We start from the raw sequence: 21772 nt of genomic DNA on the forward strand, positions 1-21772 counted from the left end.
GTAGGATTGGGGCCAATTTTGTGAAAGCTGAAACAGAATATATTTAAAACACTGCTTCCCCCTCAAACTGTAATTATTTAATCAATTGAGGAGTTTACAACTCTGTTTCTATCATGGTGTCCCTTTCGTCTGGTATTATCTATATATGGGGTTAATCAGTTCTCAATGAACTGATGAATTCATCTGTTTTAAAGCCAAGGAACAGTATTCAATAGTCCCCAGAGCATTTTTATATTGCACACAGTAATATGATATTTGCTGGCATTACCTATTCTGGATTTATCATAATACTAATTTAAATGCTACATAAATGAAAGCTTGATTTACAGTATTCATATTAATTTTTAGTTTAAATGAGTTGATCTAACTACATTTCTGAAGTCCATTTCATTCCATGCATGGCCTGTGGCAATTTACAAACAGTGATTTAGCATCTCAAATATTTATGAGTGTGGTAGCAGCAGGGGCTGAATTGGACTGGCTTGCAGGGTGCTGGTGACTGCCATCTTGTGTCCCAAAATCTAAGCTTTCATTTAAAAAAGAAATCTAGTCCCTATGGATGCAAAGAAACCCTTAATCATGTTTATTATATATATTCTTTATATATCATTCAAATGTGTGGTGGATACTCTAAGCCAGTAGGAGGTGAGGGTAACTCACAAGGGATGCTCAGGTTTCAGACTAGCAGCCGTGTTAGTCTGTATTCGCAAAAATAAAAGGAGTACTTGTGGCACCTTAGAGACTAACAAATTTATTTGAGCGATGCTCAGCAGCTCACAGAAAAGGTTAATGGAAACGTGGAATCTGAGTGCAGAGAGCCTGTAATGTACGTAGGTCATTTCAGTGACATGGTAGCTCTGCAGCCTTATGATAGTAATTTACATGTCAACTTTTAAAACTGTTTCATTACTGACCAAAACACATAAAAGAAGAGTGATGCTCATCGTATGAAGAGCGTGACTATCTACTGTGAGAAGGTACTATGAGTAGTATCATTAGGGAATGCAGCTTGGATCATGGATAGATCCAGGGAGCAAAGCACCATTTGTTTTTTGAACTGTCTGACCTGAATTGAACAAAAAATATCTTTGGCCTACATTTAAAAGAAGGAAATATGTCCAAACCACTGCTCAATCACCTGCTGACAGATACCCTTCCATAGGAAGGTGAACACTTCTTACATCCCATGCCAAATGTGAAGTAGAAAACAATTTGGTCCCAACTCCCTTATGTCTGTTTTGTCTATTTAGATTGTGACCTGTTCAGGTCTCTTACCAGCTGTATGTACAAAACCTGGGACAAAGTCTTTTCTGGGGTCTCTAGGTACTACTGTAATACAAATAAATAATAGTATCCCCAAATTTGGGCATTCAATTAACCCAGTGCATTGAGCAACAAATCAACATGGTTAAGTATCTAATCCTATTTCTCATACACCCTGAGACATGCTGGTATCCAGGTTACAGAAAGATTCATTTCTGTGTAGCTGATGTCACATTGACGGTGAATATTTTATCTGATGAAACCATTCTTTGAGTAAGAAATGCAAGAACTAGAGTTAGATTCAGCAGGTACAAACTACATGTTAATTGCCAAGCATTATCTGAGCCCTGGTCTACACTAGGACGTTAGGTCGAATTTAGCAGCGTTAAATCGATGTAAACTTGCACCCGTCCACACAATGAAGCCCTTTATTTCGACTTAAAGGGCTCTTAAAATCGATTCCCTTACTCCACCCCTGACAAGTGGATTAGCGCTTAAATCGACGTTGCTGGCTCGAATTTGGGGTACTGTGGACACAATTGGATGGTATTGGCCTCCGGGAGCTATCCCAGAGTGCTCCATTATGACCGCTCTGGACAGCACTCTCAACTCAGATGCACTGGCCAGGTAGACAGGAAAAGAATCGCAAACTTTTGAATCTCATTTCCTGTTTGGCCAGCGTGGCAAGCTGCAGGTGACCATGCAGAGCTCATCAGCACAGGTGACCATGATGGAGTCCCAGAATCGCAAAAGAGCTCCAGCATGGACCGAACGGGAGGTACGGGATCTGATCGCTGTTTGGGGAGAGGAATCCGTGCTATCAGAACTCCGTTCCAGTTTTCGAAATGCCAAAACCTTTGTGAAAATCTCCCAGGGCATGAAGGACAGAGGCCATAACAGGGACCCGAAGCAGTGCCGCGTGAAACTGAAGGAGCTGAGGCAAGCCTACCAGAAAACCAGAGAGGCGAACAGCCGCTCTGGGTCAGAGCCCCAAACATGCCGCTTCTATGATGAGCTGCATGCCATTTTAGGGGGTTCAGCCACCACTACCCCAGCCGTGTTGTTTGACTCCTTCAATGGAGATGGAGGCAATACGGAAGCAGGTTTTGGGGACGAAGAAGATGATGATGAGGAGGAGGTTGTAGATAGCTCACAGCAAGCAAGCGGAGAAACCGGTTTTCCCGACAGCCAGGAACTGTTTCTCACCCTAGACCTGGAGCCAGTACCCCCCGAACCCACCCAAGGCTGCCTCCTGGACCCAGCAGGCGGAGAAGGGACCTCTGGTGAGTGTACCTTTTAAAATACTATACATGGTTTAAAAGCAAGCATGTGAAAGGATTACTTTGCCCTGGCATTTGCGGTTCTCCTAGATGTAGTCCTAAAGCCTTTGCAAAAGGTTTCTGGGGAGGGCAGCCTTATTGCGTCCTTCATGGTAGGACACTTTACCACTCCAGGCCAGTAACACGTACTCGGGAATCATTGTAGAACAAAGCATTGCAGTGTATGTTTGCTGGCATTCAAACAACATCCGTTCTTTATCTCTCTGTGTTATCCTCAGGAGAGTGAGATATAATTCATGGTCACCTAGTTGAAATAGAGTGCTTTTCGTCAGGGGACACTCAGAGGAGCGCATTCCTGCTGGGCTGTTTGCCTGTGGCTAAACAGAAATGTTCCCCGCTGTTAGCCACAGGGAGGGGGGAAGGTTGAGGGGGTAGTCACGTGGTGGGACGAGGCAAAATGCGACCTTGTAACGAAAGCACATGTGCTATGTATGTAATGTTAACAGCAAGGTTTACCCTGAAAGAGTGTAGCCACTATTTTATAAAATGTGTCTTTTTAAATACCGCTGTCCCTTTTTTTTTCTCCACCAGCTGCATGTGTTTCAATGATCACAGGATCTTCTCCTTCCCAGAGGCTAGTGAAGCTTAGAAAGAAAAAAAAACACACTCGCGATGAAATGTTCTCCGAGCTCATGCTGTCCTCCCACACTGACAGAGCACAGACGAATGCGTGGAGGCAAATAATGTCAGAGTGCAGAAAAGCACAAAATGACCGGGAGGAGAGGTGGCGGGCTGAAGAGAGTAAGTGGCGGGCTGAAGACAGGGCTGAAGCTCAAATGTGGCGGCAGCATGATGAGAGGAGGCAGGATTCAATGCTGAGGCTGCTGCAGGACCAAACCAGTATGCTCCAGTGTATGGTTGAGCTGCAGCAAAGGCAGCTGGAGCACAGACTGCCACTGCTGCCCCTCTGTAACCGACCGCCCTCCTCCCCAAGTTCCATAGCCTCCACACCCAGACGCCCAAGAACGCGGTGGGGGGGCCTCCGGCCAACCAGCCACTCCACCGCAGAGGATTGCCCCAAAAAAAGAAGGCTGTCATTCAATAACTTTTAAAGTTGTAAACTTTTAAAGTGCTGTGCTTAAAGTGCTGTGTGGCATTTTCCTTCCCTCCTCCACCACCCCTCCTGGGCTACCTTGGTAGTCATCCCCCTATTTGTGTGATGAATGAATAAAGAATGCATGAATGTGAAGCAACAATGACTTTATTGCCTCTGCAAGTGGTGATTGAAAGAAGGAGGGGCGGGTGGTTAGCTTACAGGGAAGTAGAGTGAACCAAGGGGCAGGGGGTTTCATCAAGGAGAAACAAACAGAACTTTCACACCGTAGCCTGGCCAGTCATGAAACTGGTTTTCAAAGCTTCTCTGATGCGTACCACGCCCTCCTGTGCTCTTCTAACTGCCCTGGTGTCTGGCTGCGCGTAACCAGCAGCCAGGCGATTTGCCTCAACCTCCCACCCCGCCATAAACGTCTCCCCCTTACTCTCACAGATATTGTGGAGCACACAGCAAGCAGTAATAACAGTGGGAATATTGGTTTCGCTGAGGTCTAAGCGAGTCAGTAAACTGCGCCAGCGCACCTTTAAACGTCCAAATGCACATTCTACCACCATTCTGCACTTGCTCAGCCTGTAGTTGAACAGCTCCTGACTACTGTCCAGGCTGCCTGTGTACGGCTTCATGAGCCATGGCATTAAGGGGTAGGCTGGGTCCCCAAGGATACATATAGGCATTTCAACATCCCCAACAGTTATTTTCTGGTCTGGGAATAAAGTCCCTTCTTGCAGCTTTTGAAACAGACCAGAGTTCCTGAAGATGCGAGCATCATGCACCTTTCCCGGCCATCCCACGTTGATGTTGGTGATACGTCCCTTGTGATCCACCAGAGCTTGCAGCACTATTGAAAAGTACCCCTTGCGGTTTATGTACTCGGCGGCTTGGTGCTCCGGTGCCAAGATAGGGATATGGGTTCCGTCTATAGCCCCACCACAGTTAGGCAATCCCATTGCAGCAAAGCCATCCACTATGACCTGCACATTTCCCAGGGTCACTACCCTTGATAGCAGCAGATCTTTGATTGCATGGGCTACTTGCATCACAGCAGCCCCCACAGTAGATTTGCCCACTCCAAATTGATTCCCAACTGACCGGTAGCTGTCTGGCGTTGCAAGCTTCCACAGGGCTATCACCACTCGCTTCTCAACTGTGAGGGCTGCTCTCATCTTGGTATTCATGCGCTTCAGGGCAGGGGAAAGCAAGTCACAAAGTTCCATGAAAGTGCCCTTATGCATGGGAAAGTTTCGCAGCCACTGGGAATCGTCCCAGACCTGCAACACTATGCGGTCCCACCAGTCTGTGCTTGTTTCCCGAGCCCAGAATCGGCGTTCCACAGCATGAACCTGCCCCATTAGCACCATGATGCATGCATTGGCAGGGCCCATGCTTTCAGAGAAATCTGTGTCCATGTCCTGATCACTCACGTGACCGCGCTGACGTCGCCTCCTCGCCCGGTATCGCTTTGCCAGGTTCTGGTGCTGCATATACTGCTGGATAATGCGTGTGGTGTTTAATGTGCTCCTAATTGCCAAAGTGAGCTGAGCGGCCTCCATGCTTGCCTTGGTATGGCGTCTGCACAGAAAAAAGGCGCGGAACGATTGTCTGCCGTTGCTCTGACGGGGGGAGAGGCGACTGACGACACGGCTTACAGGGTTGGCTTCAGGGAGCTAAAATCAACAAAGGGGGTGCCTGTACATCAAGGAGTATTTCAGGCAGGACTGCACGGAGGGTTCCAATAAGAAATGGTGCACCTAAGTTATCGTTCTTACAATACGACTGCTAGCAATCCTCATCTCTTGCCTGCCTGGCAGAAGATGGTACAGTACGACTGCTAGCAGTCCGTATCGCCTGCCCGCTCACCATAAGGCGGTTCAATAGGACTGACTGCAGGACTAAAGAGAATGACCTGGTCAGGTCACTCCAAATTTAGTCCCTGCGCCCATGTCTGCCGAGGCGCTCCCAGCCGACGTGGCCAGGAGCACCTCGGACACGACGAGGACGACTACCAGTCGTATTGCACCGTCTGCTGCCAGAAGGCAATGGGTTGCTGCTACTGTGCAGCAAAGCCGTACCGCGTCTGCCAGCAGCCAGGAGACATAGGGTGACGGTTACCTGAGCGGGCTCCATGCTTGCCGTGGTATGGCGTCTGCACAGGTAACTCAGGAAAAAAGGCGCGAAATGATTGTCTGCCCTTGCTTTCACGGAGGGAGGGAGGGAACGGGGGCCTGACGATACGTACCCAGAACCACCCGCGACAATGTTTTAGCCCCATCAGAGTGCTCCATTGTGACTGCTCTGGACAGCACTCTCAGATGCCCGATTGTTTGCCGTTGCTCTGACGCCGGGAGGGGCGCTTACAGGGTTGGCTTCAGGGAGCTAAAATCAACAAAGGGGGTGGCTTTACATCAAGGAGTATTTCAGGCAGGACTTCACGGAGGGTTCCAATAAGAAATGGTGCACCTAAGTTTTTGTCCTTATTGGAACAAGAAGGTTAGCCTGGCCTCTGATTGATACATGGCTAGATTTACCTCGCTGCACCTTCTCTGTGAGTGACTGCAGTGTGATCTAGAAGAATGAGTCCCTTAGACAGGGGAGGGGGGAAAGCAAATGAGTACAAAACAAATCTGGTCTATTTCTTGTTTTGATCCACTCCATCTATCTTTTACATCTTTGGCTGGCAGCAGACGGTGCAGAAGGACTGCATGCCATCCACATCTCATGGCTGCTCGGCAGAAGATGGTACAGTACGACTGCTAGCAGTCCGTATCGCCTGCCCGCTCACCATAAGACGGTTCAATAGGACTGACTGCAGGACTAAAGAGAATGACCTGGTCAAGTCACTCCAAATTTAGTCCCTGCGCCCATGTCTGCCCAGGCGCTCCTGATCGACCTCACAGAGGCGACCAGGAGCACCTCGGACATGACGATGACGGCTACCAGTCGTACTGTACCGTCTGCTGCCACAAGGCAAGGGGTTGCTGCTACTGTGTAGCAATGCCGTACCGCGTCTGCCAGCACCCAGGAGACATAGGGTGACGGTTACCTGAGCGGGCTCCATGCTTGCAGTGGTATGGCGTCTGCACAGGTAACTCAGGAAAAAAGGCGCGAAACGATTGTCTGCCCTTGCTTTCACGGAGGGAGGGAGGGAACGGGGGCCTGACGATATGTACCCAGAACCACCCGCGACAATGTTTTAGCCCATCAGGCATTGGGATCTCAACCCAGAATTCCAATGGGCAGCGGAGACTGTGGGAACTGTGGGATAGCTACCCACAGTGCAACGCTCCGGAAGTCGACTCTAGCCTCCGTACTGTGGAAGCGCTCCACCGAGTTAATGCACTTAATGCACTTAGAGCATTTTCTGTGGGGACACACACACTCGAATATATAAAAACGATTTCTAAAAAACCGACTTCTATAAATTCGACCTTATTCCGTAGTGTAGACATACCCTGAGAGTGCAAAAGATGACTATGGGCATTCTGGACTGCAGTCTACTTTGAAATAGAGTTTCTGAATGATAAAAGTAACCTTTCCTATAATTATTTAAGCTTAAGTAACCTCTGCTTTGTTGATGTTATTGGATTTTATATTTTTAGTTTATTCAAAACCATGTCAGTGATCATTAACTTCCCCTAGAGGTTAGGCTGTTAAATGAAACCTGCTTTTAGAAGCAAATCAATTCTGGATGTTTCAAAATATCGCCAGAACAGCTGACACAGTGCTATGGTCCACTTGTTTGACGCCTAAAACAGTTAGTAATCGTTTTTATCCTCTTTGTAAGTACAGAACATTCCAATAACACAGAAACAATCTATCCTTTATACTTATTGTCTCAACTGAGATCTTATTGGCTGATGATTCATATCAAAAAGAGCTCTGATATGCACAATTAATAATGGCTAATTAATGGTGAAAATAAATAGGTTTTTATATAAACAAATTAGAATGTAATCTCATTCAGAAGTATCATTCTGAATATAGATGCACCACACATTATATGCCTGCGCTCTCTCTTCTGCTTTGTGTTAGGCCAAAAAGCCAAGGCAGTGGGATCAGCTAGATCAGCTAAAGGCTGCCATGTAGTGGTGGAAAATTCCGCGTCCGGTACTGCTATAAAGAGGAGCCTTACATTTAAAAAAATAATACTCGGGCGAATAAGGGCAACAAATTAAATTAAGTATGTCCATATATACCTCCCCTCTAGAGACTCCTATCAGGATGTGCTTTGCCATTATTACTTAATTAAAATTATACATATTTGTACGCTTGGAACATTGATTTAGCCAGACACTCACAAACCAATAAAAAATATTTCCATCAATAATAATAGAAATTTACAGCTAGGCAAAGTAGGCAAAACCTTGTGTCAGAACTTAGAGTCTGATTTAAGGATTCTTGCTTTGTATAGTTTGTCATGTGATTTGTGTTTTAATGGTTATAAAGCTTTAACTCTTTGAATCTCAGCATCTCCTGTAATTAAATAATTGTTGTCTGAACCTCCTGTGTCGGACCCCTCCATAAATTTCCCACAACTATGAAAATTTAAGTTGATAAAAAATAGATTAAAACATATTATTTGTTAAAATTTTAAAAACAGAATTCTGCTGAGCCTATATATGTATGCCATAAGATGGTTACAGCGATGGTAGTTTCTTAATACAATGTTAGGTCTTGGGATCTATAGAAAATTAATGCTTGTGTAAAATGAACATAACTTATTTTACAGCGAGTCATTACGTTGCTGTGCCCCATTGGGTGAAGTTCACCCCTCTGCAGAGGACCAGCACAAAGCCTACACGAGAACTCAAATCCTGAGCAAACTAAATCCCTTTATTTGTTTTGAGTGGAAATATTCAGTGGCTCGTTGGACTAATTCAGTGAATCCACTGAAACATCTCTAGCGTAGGTATTCTGATTTTAAAATTTTCCACAAATAAAGTGTGCAGTTATTTAGGATATAGTAGATCAAGCCTGGAAAAAAAAGTAAACAAATTGTGTACTCACTGATTCTGAGCTTCCATGGCTTTATATACTGTGCTTTTAAACCACAGCCAACCAGCCACATCCTTGGAACTACCCAACCCAATTTCGGCCAGGATAGATAATCAATATTGTTGTAAAAACAAATAAAAATTGGAATGGTTCTTCTCTGGAAATTTTTGAAAAGCCTGCTGCAATTTCCTGCATATCTGGACTTTTGAGAAGAGAGATTTATTGCAAAATCTATCTATTTAGGGACATCTGGCTGGGACACCTCCTTTTCCCTTGTCAGTTACTGCTGCTACTCCACGTACTGGTGGGAAGGATGGAAGTTCTAGAAACTCCTCAGCCAACTAACTACTACTCCTACTTTTCCCAACTTCAGATTCACCAGCTCTCATTGAAAGCCAGAGATGAGAGGGAACAGGGCTCCTCCAAGGCAGGGAGAGGAAGAACAGCGGGAGCTCTCACCCTGATTTCAGCAGAGGAGAAACTGTGGTCTCCTGTGCTTCCCCTTACATTAGCCCTTTTTGGAGTAGCACACGGTGCATCCTCCTAAAGGATAGGCCTCCCAGAGTTTCCCCGGTTCTGCATCACACCCAGTGCAATCCTGTGCCTTATCTGCACAATCTGGCCTTTGATGGAAGATCCATTCAATGGGGAAGAAGGAGCAGAAGAGGAAGGAGTATCTCCTTTATATGCCACACTAGAATACCAGTGGCTCTCTGGACAATGTATTGAAAATAGGGGGCTGCATCACTACATTTTGATTCTGCCCTTTATTGCACAGAACACAGATTCAGAGACAACAACTAGATCCCTGCCTGCAAACTTTGCATAGTTCCTCTAATTCTTACAGGCCCAGGACGTTATGGGCCAAATTTTCAACAATAAGTGCTCAAATTGCATCTGCCAAAATTTGTGAGTGCAGATGCAAACAGATAATTGCATGTGTGTAAAACAGGTGACTGCTCATGCAAATAGATACTGACACATGGAACTATCCATTTCTTCTCGCAGTAATTCAGTTTTGGTACATAAGCGCATATTTTACACTCAAAAGTACTCATTTGAACACGGGCATTCCTACCTCACAAGAATGACTTTGGTGGCTAGTTTTGAAAGTTTCAGAGGAACAGCCGTGTTAGTCTGTATTCGCAAAAAGAAAAGGAGTACTTGTGGCACCTTAGAGACTAACCAATTTATATAAATTGGTTAGTCTCTAAGGTGCCACAAGTACTCCTTTTCTTTTTAGTTTTGAAAGTGTTGCCCTATATCACCTTAGTTTGCAAAGAAAGAATGCCAGCTGCTGCTACCCAATGCCAGATTCTCATCTCATTTATACCAGTGTAAATCATCAGAAGTAATTCTATTGACCTGCAGAGTAAATAAATACAGAATCTGGCTCCTTTTCATTTTACATTGGGAGCAACTCAATATTTTGTCCTCTCTGTTTTTTGAGCTCCTTTGAATGATAATATTTCCTTAACGGTGAGAAGCAAATGGTTACTGAAGATTTTGTAAAGTTAGTTTCCCCACTTACTGAGATACTTTAGTTTGCTGTGCATCAAGGTTATTTTATTAGGACAATATTTAGCATGAGTTGTCTTAGAACCTCTCCTCATTAGCATATCTTGCCACAGAACGGATTTATTCCTTTTCAGATAATCAGTTTTGGTTGTCTTTCTTCTCTGGCTTATTTTTGAAGTTGATCTAATAAAAAATATGACCTCTCCTACTTTGTCTCTCTAATATCCTGGGACCAACATGGCTACAACACCACTGCCTATTCTCTGGCTTTGACATTTCCGCTGTGTCATGGTGGATCAGGCAGTTTGTCTTTTAGTATTGTAATACACTTTAGCATTTTTGGAGTAAATACAATTACTAATGAATCCATGGGGACAGATTAAACTAATGTATCCTGCTGTCTCCAAGCAGTTCTGCCATTTCTTTTTAGTGTATGTTTGTCTGCTCAACATCCTCTTAGCGACTGTAGGTCAGTGCGAGGTCGGTTGCTATGCTTTTCTCTTCCCTCTGTCATCTTTCATTACAGAAAAATGATCAGATAAGGTTAGTTATAGATGGTCTATGTTCTCCAGTCCTGCAATATCACTGTGCTCTTAAATCTGGACTGGACTGTGTCACGCAGTGGTGGTTTGACTGGTAGCATTCTGAATCCTATAACCATCACTATTTCTATGGCTATGTGTACACTACAGACCTTACAGCGACACAGGTAAGCTCTGTGCTGGCAGGAGAGACACAATTAATCCACCCCCAAGGAGCAGCAGTGCTATTTTGGCGGGAGACCCTCTCCCACCAACACAACACTGTCTACACTGGTGCTTTTGTCAGTGAAACTGATGTCGGTCCAGGATGTGTTTTTATACACACCCCTGGCGGACAAAAGTTCTGCCAACAAAAGTGCTGATGTAGACAAAGCCCAAGTTGTTTTCTACACACTTTGGGCTTGAACCACAGCTTCCAGTGAAGGCAATGTGAGTTGTAGGTGCTAAGCATTTCCCAGGATTAGTTACTTTGTTAGCACTTCATTATAACACTCAACTGCGTCTGATGGACAGGTATCTTGGGTCCTTTATCAAAACTCCTTTCTACCACCTCTGGAGCATTAGGATATGTCTACACTGCGCACCTTACTGCGGCACAGCTGTGTTGCTACAGCCATGCTGCTGTAAGGTACACAGTGTGGCCGCTCTTTGTCGACAGGAGAGAGCTTTCCTGCCAACAAAATAAAACCGCCTGCATCGAGGGGCAGTAGCTTTGTTGGTGGGAGAGCGTCTTCCACCGACAGAGCACTGTCCACACCGGTACTTTTCATCAGTAAAACTTTTGTCCGTCAGGGATGTGTTTTTTCACACTCCTGACCGACAAAAGTTTTACAGACGAAAGTGCAGTGTAGACATAACCTTAGTTTGTTGAGACCAGTGCTCAGCTAAACAGACTTGACAAATACGCCTGTTTTTTCATTATTAAATTACTGAAAATTCTTTGTTTTCAGGACCATTTACTTATACCAAACTAGTTCAGAATGCAACAATTAGGATCCGTACAGGTATTTGTCTGAGCACATTCCTTCTCTTCTTAAAGTCTTTGCATTAGCTTCTTGTCTAACTGCATATAATTTTTAAAGGGTTTTCTTCCCCTTCATACCCAAGTTCTTTGAATTATTGTGGCCCAGACTCTCTGGCTGATCAATTAGACAGAATCAGAATATGATTTGGTTTGTTAACTTGAATTAATAGGAGTCACAACATTTTATAATTATGTGCTTCAGCAATTAGTTTCACAGTTTATCGTCATGAAAGATGTTGTTTTAGATACTCAAAAGCATTTAGGTGCTAGTTCCCATTGAAATCAATGCACCTAAATACAGTAACTCCTTGCTTAATGTTGTAGTAACGTTCCTAAAAAATGCGACTTTAAGCAAAACCATGTTAAGCGAATCCAATTTCCCCATAAGAATTAATGTAAATGGGGCGGATAGATTCCAGGGAAATTTTTTTCACCAGACAAAAGACTATATATATACACACACACACACATGCACACACACACACACACAGTACAAGTTTTAAACAAACAATTTAATACTGACACACAGTGATGATGATTGTGAAGCTTGGTTGAGGTGATGAAGTCAGAGGGTGGGATATTTCCCAGGGAATGCCTTACTGCTAAATGATGAACTAGCAATTGGCTGAGCCCTCAAGGATTAACTCATTGATGTTAATGTAGCCTCACTCTCTACAAGGCAGCACGAATAGAGAGAGGGGAGACAGCATGGCAGACAGAAACACACACCCTGTGTGTGTGAGAGAGATGCGCATTGCTGCTTTAAGTATGCTGACCCACTCTAAGTACACTGTCTTGTTAAGTTAATCAGCAAGCTGAGATGGCAGCTGCTGCCAGGAAGCTCCCTCCATCCTGAGCCCTGTTGTGTGTTCCCCCTGCTCTATGGAAGATGGGGTAAGCGGGGTGCAGGAGCAGGGGGACACCCTGACATTAGCCCTCCTCTCCCGCCCCCACCCCACACAGCAAGCAGGAGGCTCCAGGGAGCAGCTCCAAGGCAGAGGGCAGGAGCAGCACATGGCAGTGGGGGCAGGGACAGCTGAACTGCCGGCAATTGATAGCCTGCTGGGTGGCTGCCGCACAGGGAACTTAGGAGAACAGGGAGCTGATGGGGGGGCTGCCGATCCACCCTGGTTCCAAGCCCCCACCAGCTAGCTGCAAAGAGCTGCTCTTCCTGCAAGCAGTGGACAAAGCAGGCGGCTGCCAAACGACAAGGGAGCATTGCACAACTTTAAACAAGCATGTTCCCTAATTGATCAGCAATGTAACAACATTAACTGGGATGACTTTAAGTGAGGAGTTACTGTAAATACCTTTGGGGATCTAAGCCATTCAGTCAATGTCAGCAAGGTTAAAGAAATATTCTAACCTTTGAAAAAATTGTCAGATTTCACTATTTTCACTAATTTAAAAAAAAAATCAGTGAAATGTAATGTACATTTAGTTATACATAGTTCCATGGGACATGCTGGGTGAAAATCATTCAGCATGAATCAAGTTTAAAGTCCTATATCCAAACTTCAGCAAGGGGAAGTTAAGATTGCAGGCACATATGAATGGTCTGAAAGTTCTATTGCCTTCCAGAATGTTAGCGTCCATAATAATAAAAAAAATTAGAAATGTGTGAAAAGCCGAGGTAAGGCTGCACTGTTGCAAACAAGACATCCAAATGACCTTACCTCTGTCATTCTCCCACCCCCTTCCAATCAGTGAGAAAATCAGAAATTGGTACTACCTTATCTAGTCATGTGACAGGGTGTACAAATCCCACACCGGCCAGGTGAAGGTTAAGGAACTGTTATGAGCTCACGCAGCCCTGGCCCCGCCACATCTTCAAGGCATGGTCAGGCCTGAAGCGTAGGGCCTGAAAAGCAGAAACACAGTTCAGTCAACAGGTGCCCTAGGAAGGAAATAGAACGTCATCAAAATCCAACTCCTGGAGAAGGGTGTGGCTGAGAATGATGACTGTTTACATGATCACTGTCTACCTGAGATGCCTGAGGGGATGGGTGGGGGGCCAGACCCAGAATGGTTACTTTAGAACTGATGAGTGATGTGCCTGAGGGCACTGGACTGGACTATGGCCTGCTGGAGGGTCCTCAAAGGAAAGGAGGGAGGCCTGCCTCTGGCAGTTAGATGTTTTGGGGTCCCCCCCTTTCTTGGACCTTTGTTAGCCCCAGAAGGGGAGACTCCCATGGGACTCAGCTGAGTCTCCCACATCTGGCTCTGTGCTGTCCTAACATTGAGTGCCGGGGGCTAGGTGAGTGCAGGGTCCTGTCTCACGCCAAAGGGGTGCTATGGGAGACCAAACTCATGCCAATCCATCGCAAACAATGCCATTTTCACACATACACACACACACACACACACAGAGCTACAGATGCCTGCCAAACAACTACCTCACTGAATGCATGGTTCCCCACTCCTCATAAGGCACCTGGTACTGCCAAGCATTACAAGTAGAGCCCTGCATGGATAGAACATTTATATTCTCATTTGATACGCAAACAGGGTCCATGGGTATCCGCAGATTTGCAGGGCTCTAACTACAATCACTCAGCTCTTCATAGGAGGTGTTGAGGGCTTTACAGGGTGAATTCTGTGATCCCCTCTGCTAGATGGAAGGGCTCAAGGTCCTAAGCCACAGGAGACTTCAAGTGGAAAAGGCAAGGAAACATTATTTTGCTTTCTCTTTCATGCATGAGCTGTTCCTGTAGATCCCCATGGCCTGATGATTCACAGAGGCGCACACAAAATAGAATCCCTCTTTCTTAGCCTTCTGTTCATTTTAGTGGATGCCAGTGGACAAGTCTACTTTAAATCCACCTAGCATGGTAAGTTGGTACACAGCAACATCTTGCTCATTCTTGCCCTGATGACCCTTCAAAGTCTTCTTTAACCCAATGACTGTGCTGCAAGATCTCTCTTGGTTGTTGTTGTTTAATATATTACAGTTGTTTATTATATTACAGATATTTATTATATTGTATCATATATTATATGTATTCTGCACTGACAATGAGAAGACACTGTTAGCTGGACTGGAGGTGTTTTCATGCATCACCAGCTATTATTTTCTCTCTTTCTATCACACAGAGACCTTCCACACCAAAAATTCCTCCTCTCCGAGAGCCAGTGATCTGAGGAATACTGCTGGCTGAAATTCTGCCTCAGAGAATATTTTATTATGCATGGGGCACACAAGGCTCAGAGAGATGCAGAATTCATTTCCTGCTGGAGGAGAGGAGATCTCCTAAACATACAGAGGGAGAATAAAATATTTTTCTTCCAAGACAATTGTGACTTTGATCATTTTATGGCCTTGGTAACGGATTAAATAAATTCATACTATCCCTGGCATAATGGCAAACATTGATGAAATACATTTAACCTTGTGGGAGAAAAGATTAAAATAAAGTTTTCAATAGGGTGAAACAGGAATTCCCCTGTAAGAGTGTGGATAGGAAATACTGTACAATGGACTTGCCCTATGACTAAGTGGCATTCATGGCCAAATTCCAAGTTGATATTAAATGGAAGTCTAAATTGGGTATAATTAGCATGATGGGGGGCTCAGAAGAAGTGTAGGTTACACTAATAATTGTGGCCAGCAGTTGTTGATCTAGCCAAGCAAGTTATATCAGTACTGCAGTAAGAAGTGCCACAGATTGTCACGTCTACTGTATTGCACATGCAAAAGGAACACAAAGACAATGGCTGCTGATGAAGCCCTGTGGCCACCGGGTGCCACTCTCACTCCACCAAGAATATATTACATGTGATGCCGAGCTGTAGCTCCTAAGCTGAATTTTAAAGAAAAGCCAATACGACTGCACATTCTGAATGTGTTCATAGTAAAAAGGAGTTTCTGTCTCTCTAATCTACCTAGGGTTTTTATACTGCACTCATCACCATGATCTGCGAGCATCTTCTGAACAGTTCTTTTGTCCTGAATTTATTATTTTTCTGGGCAGCACTTTCTGTAACTGGGGCTGTTCATTGCTCCCTTTCTTCCAGTAATGCATCTCCCAGGCTCCATAAAATTGCACGCTACTGCTAAGTGCTGACTAAATTTCCATTCTATGGGAGAATTTTCCATCAGCTTAGGAGGCAACTAGACAGAAAATGGCCTTGTCACCTAGGGGCAAGGTTCACACATGCTAACTCCTGTTCTTCCTTGGTTCAGAAGGATGAACATCACATTTTGTTATTAAATACCATCTTTGTAGTTATTGTTAGTGAATACATACCTCTTAGACCTTGACCACTAATCTAGCCTTAGTCTTCTCGGCACAGCTTCCCTGAGTTTCCCAACCCTATGGGCATACTTCTCTGCCTGTCCCAGACTATGAAAGCAAGACAGTTGGGGCACAGTTCCCTTGGATCTCTTAGCCTTTGTCCTGTCCTATGGGACAACTTTCAAATTATTTGGTCCATTAGGACCAAGACGCAGTCAGTCTCCCTCCCTCCTCCTGCGGCCATATTGCAGGGCCAGGCTCTTTCTAACCCAGCCCATGAAAACACTTTGCATTAGCCATGGGGGAATAGCACTTACCCATCTGCCACACAAAGATCCTGCTACAGTGAGAGTTGCCATATGAAGATTCTTGGATGTTACCACTGGACCCTATCAAGGACAGGGAAGGACATGGCATTATCCCTTACACCTGAAGATAGGGTGGGGAAGGGAGGGCAGTACAAACAGCCTGTGCCCAGGTTTGCCAAGCTTTGTTGACCTGACGTTTGAGCAGGACATCCAACCTTCCTGATTTCAGGTGAGTTTGGGGTTTTGAGAACTTTTAACACATACCTAAAAATACTAATAAACTCCATTATCCCCTTAAATTCTTTGTTCTCCCTTAACTTAAACCTATGCCCCTTTGTTCTTGTGCCCTTAGTTCTCATCTGTTCAATTACCTCAAATAGAGTATCATGCTGAGTTTCATACTAACCCATATAGTCTGAATTCTCCCACCAGGTCACTTAACCGACTTCTCTCTAGACCAGTGGTTCTCAATTTTTTTGAACCAGGACCCATTTTACTCCTGGGGGAATTCTGCACCACTGCACAATGCAGAATTTTGCAGAAATTAATGTTGGGTATGCAGAATTTTCTTCCTCCACCCCACATAGAAATAGGCTGCAGAGATGTTGGTTGCACCAGGAGCTGCTGGACCCAGCAGACCCCAGCTCGCAAATAGCAGACAAGGCCAGGGGTTGCGGGAGGGAACTGTAAGGTTCACAGCACACCCTGAAGGAAGGAGGCGGCAGATCACAGGAAACTCCGTGCAAGCCCAGGACCCAGCATCAGGCAGTTTCTTCCTCTGGATCCCTGAGCTCTAGGAAGGTAGGGTTTGTGAGTGTCTTGGGTGAGTGGGTGGGGGGAACGAGGCTGGGCTCTAGGGGAAAGTGGATGTGAGTGTCTGGACCCCTTGCTGGGCTCAGGGGTAGGGAGAGAAACAGGAACTGGGTTGTCGTGGGGTTTCTTTAACTTTCTGCTCCTGGGGGAAATTTTTTGTGTGTCTGTATTGTTACAGACCTACTTGCTGACAGGTATTTTGAAATAAATTACCAAAATAATTGAAATTGGTGTGATTATATAGTGTTATTTTGACAAATAACATTTGCAGAATTTTGCAGAATATTTTTAAAATATTGTGTGCAGAATTTTTAATCTTTTGGTGCAGAATTCCCCCAGGAGTTCCATGGTGTAAACATTGATACCCAGTCCTGACCCAGGAAATAGCTTAAGGAGAAAACACACAAGTATTTTGCCCCCACTACTTATTACCCACTACGCAGCACCATCATCCCCTCCCGCCCACTGTCTTGCACATGAAGCCTTAGCTCTGTCCTGGACCCTGCAATCACAGTAGCCTCCCTCCAATTTATTTCCTCACCCACCCCTTGGTGCTCCGTGCAGCCTTCCCAGGAGCAGGGTACCAGCCCACAGTGGAGAGCAGCCCTGGAGCCTCTACCTCTGCCTTCTACCGCCCCAGCACTCTGCAGGGTGCTGGGCCTGGCTGCCTTGAGCTGTCGAACTCTGTCAACTTCTCGGGAAAGGCTGAACGTGGTGTGCTCAGCCCCCAAGCGAGCCCCCATGCCGCTACCAGCAGGGCCCGTGTGTCCACAGTGTGCATGGCCAACCCCAGTCCCACCGCGAGCAACCTGAGCACCAGGGGAAGTTTGCATGGGCACATGTGGGGCACCGCGGGGCCAGGTCACTTGCAGAGTGCGAGGTGCACTGGCTGCAAAGGCACCCCACAGAGATTCTCCCCTTCCTACACCTCCTCTGGGACTACAGCCCCCTGGGACTCCACTATCTGCCACTGCTTTGTGAGGCAGGAATAATCCCCCTTCTGATCCGCCCCAGTGCTTACCAGCTGCCCCGGATTGGAAAGGGGCTGCTTGGGGGTGACCTCCCTCTTGGGGCTGCTACAGCTCAAACCCGGGTGATGAACCTGGGGTGCCAAAAATTACTCAGCGGCACCCAAGGACTGTGCTGGGTCTGGGCAGGAGACCCAGGCAACTCCCTCCTGCTGGGTTGCACTTGCTTTCCTCGCCTACAGGTCTCCGTCTCCTGCTCTCTCACCTGCCTCCCCAGAGTTGCTACATGTCCTCCAAGCAGCGTGGTGGGCTGCTTGTGAGGCAGCTGGGTGCCAGCAGAGGCCACAGAAATAGGCTAGCAGGCCAATAATCCCTACCCGAGGCAGTCAGCTGGGGGGGCTGGGACATGAGACCCCCTCTCCCTAGCTCAGTCTTTCCCATAACTCTTCACACCTTGCATTCAATTGGCTAAATGGTGGCACCTCCATGTTCTAATAACGTGATTGGTATCCAAAGTGTTAACAGAAGGTGAAGCTTAAGTGGCATCTATTTAAAAACATGGTATGCAAAATATGATCTGTTTTTAAAGTTTGTTCTCAACCCTTTCATACATTCTTGCGTCCCACTTTTGGGTCACGACTCAGGGGTTGAGAAACGCTGCTCTAGACTAAATAATGCCATCTATGCCTTAAACATAAGACCCTTATCAGCCAGTGTAATGAGTGTGTTGTTTATGTTTTTCCCAGATAACTAATAAAGATGTTAAAAATGAGGTCACAGGTCTGGACCTACTGTGTTCCAAGCCTCCCGAGCCAGTAGTTTTTCCAGAACAATTCCATTATGTGATTATGTTTCACTTACCGGATTGCCTCAGGGAAGTCATTCAAAATAGATCTAGAGCCTTGAACTTCCTGTAAACCTCTTAAATCAACCTCCCAACACCCAAAAAGCCCTGTTTTAATATCATCCACTGTAATCCTTTGCTTGAATAGGCCTTCCAGATGTACTCATTGGCAACTTTGTTTTTTAGCTAGTGACTGTTTTAAAGCATAGGATGTAAATTAGATCAGAAAACAGATCAAACCAGATTTGTATATAAATATCTGGGTGGAAGAATGGCTGCTATCAGAGTGTGCTCACCACCATTCTTCAGATAGTGAGTGTGCATTTTAAACAGGGATGGCGGGGTTAAAGCTACTAGAGTGGAGTGGAAGCAACTGCATTGCATTAGGATCATCAGGTGACTTTAGTGAAACAAGAATGCAAAGTAATTATCCCAGCTAAGACTTTGGTGATCATGTTTTCATTTCCCTTGTTCTAAATACCTTCCATAGAAGAAGCTGAGTTTGCTGCTGATTTGCAGAGTCAAACTTCGTCTACTGCCCACTTGTTGTGTCTGTGCTGCTAAATCACACTGTTCTCCTGAATTCATGCTCCTGTTAGGATGTGGCAAAGTGTATGTCAGATTCAAAGTGATCTTTCCTGAGTAAAAGAAGTGCGAAACAATGGCTACCAGTGCTAAAATGCCACCCAGGGTCTAGAATGAGAGCCTCTGTTTTTTGCACATCCATGTCAATGTCTCTGTCCTGGCTCGGGTGTCCTAACCAATGGTCTTTTTGATTCTGAGGGGACCTGAATAAATGTTTATGCTCTTTTAAGAGCATAGCGGGTTCTGTAAATTTACTACCCTGTCTGGTCTCTAGAAAAGCAGACAAGTAAAGTAAAGGGCCTTGGTACATGAAAATACAGTCCCAATGGCAAACAGACTTCCTCATTCTGGACTATAAATCCTTACCACAGCGATGATAATCACTAATGGAGAGTAAATCAGGAAGCAACTAGATTAAAAAAATACTTTAAGAGGGCCACAGAGACATAGGACCTGATTAGTCTCTCACTTACATAGCTGTAAGCCATGAAGTCAATGGAGTTACACCAGTGTAAGTGAGGTGAATCACAGCCACGCTGTCTCTGTACCTAGAAACTGGAGCAAATGAGCCTCATTCTGAGAAGTCTCTATTAGCTTCAGACTAGCTCTACAGTAGTCTTCAGAACTTTGCACAAATCACACTCTTATTCTTCAACGTCCTCTATGGATTCCTCCGTCCCCTGTAACTCCCTGACAACATCGTGTATTCTCCAGCCCAGTGGTTCTCAGTCAGGGGTATGCGTACCCCTGGGGCTACACAGAGGTTTTCCAGGGGGTACATCAACTCATCTAGATATTTGCCTAGTTTTACAACAAGCTACATAAAAAGCACTAGTGAAGTCAGTACAAACTAAAATTTCAGTAATAGTGGGCTGTGACACTTCTGTAAGCAAGTAGTTTTTAAGTGAGCTGAAACTTGGGGGTACACAAGACAAATCCGCCTCCTGAAAGGGGTACAGTAGTCTGGAAAGGTTGAGAGCCACTGTTGCAGCCCATTCCATATGCTTAAAGATTTAGTGGGCAGGCTTAATATGTGCTATTAGTGTGAACCTGTCATCTGGCTTAACCCCTGTAATGTGATCAAAGAAAGGCAGGCAACAGAGTGACTGAAAGGGTCATTCATTCAACTTTGCTGAGAAAAAAATATGCAATAGTCAACAATTGTAGATGCATAGTCAGCATGTTCCTTACAGCTCCTGCATTTTATAGGGCTCAATCCTACATCCATTGCACAGGCAAAACTCTGACTGGGATAAGGCTCATAGTCTAAAATGAATTGCATCTTAGTTTAATGAATTAAATATTAGAAGTTAAAATTTTAGTCAGTTCATAAGGGACTGGGCTGAAATTTAGTCTAGAATATCTTTAAGGATATTGATTAACTTAGATCTCTTTCTCCTCTCCCACCCTAGGAACTGTCAGTAAAGGACAAAGGGTGCCTGCCACCTACCAGGAAGAGAGAAAAGAAAATTAGGATGCACAGAATCACTGGTAAGTAACTTTCATTTGGCTAGCTGGTACTCAAATCTGGTGTTATCTAATGAAAATATTTGGTATCAGTGGTCCTTGGCTTGGTAGACAACTTATGTATTTTCTTTTTTCCTACATATTACCCTGCCCCCTCCCCTTTTTTAAAGTAGGAGATTAAATTTTAAAAATTATACTAGTGTAACATTAAGGGGCAGACGTACTCACACGTAGTATCATGTTACTCCATGGGTAGTCCCATCAAAGTCAGTGGCACTGCTCATGGAATACGGTGGTATTCAGCACGAGTAAGGGGATCAGAGTCTAGTCTTAAGATCCCAAAGCTAAGCACTCAGAGGTGGGGAATGTAAAAAAAGACAACATCCACAAAGTCCACTTTTATATTGTCCACACAAGGGCAATATAAAAGTGGCCTGTATAGGAATGTCTACTGCTCATGAGCCATGCATAGTCATTTTAAATGGCCAGAAGTCTGGTAAATCAAAACCAGATTAATTAAAACCCATGAAAGGCCTGGTGTTCACTGAGAACTATGTTTGTTTCAACCATAGACGTCTTGGCTGTAGTCCTGTCTCAGAGACTGTGGTTAGGATTCTTGAAGTTGGGAAAAGTGCATTGTTTCTCCTAGTTCAGTGAACTCATAAAACACTAAAATAATTTTGCTACAACCTTTTAAAAAAATTACCTTTAAACAGAGATTAAACAGGAAAAAAAATCAGTCCCATATGGTTAGTTTGTACTTTTAACTGTAGCTGGTAATATCAGATGGTTTCTACAAAAAGACCAAACCTTTGAATT

General features: G+C 44.9%; 2 protein-coding genes across 2 annotated transcripts in view; both read left to right on the top strand.

Moving 5' to 3' along the window:
* Window positions 1-21772, top strand: part of RPL14 (ribosomal protein L14) — a 247778-nt gene that overhangs the window by 144473 nt on the left and 81533 nt on the right. The window lies entirely within an intron of this gene.
* Window positions 1871-3655, top strand: LOC140907937 (uncharacterized). The gene is made up of 2 exons (XM_073335029.2): window positions 1871-2546; window positions 3135-3655. The coding sequence occupies exons 1-2, from the start codon at window positions 1964-1966 to the stop codon at window positions 3653-3655; spliced, it is 1104 nt and encodes a 367-aa protein (XP_073191130.1). The 5' UTR covers window positions 1871-1963.

This window comes from Lepidochelys kempii, chromosome 2 (assembly GCF_965140285.1).
Source record: "Lepidochelys kempii isolate rLepKem1 chromosome 2, rLepKem1.hap1, whole genome shotgun sequence".
NCBI classification, from domain to species: domain Eukaryota; kingdom Metazoa; phylum Chordata; order Testudines; family Cheloniidae; genus Lepidochelys; species Lepidochelys kempii.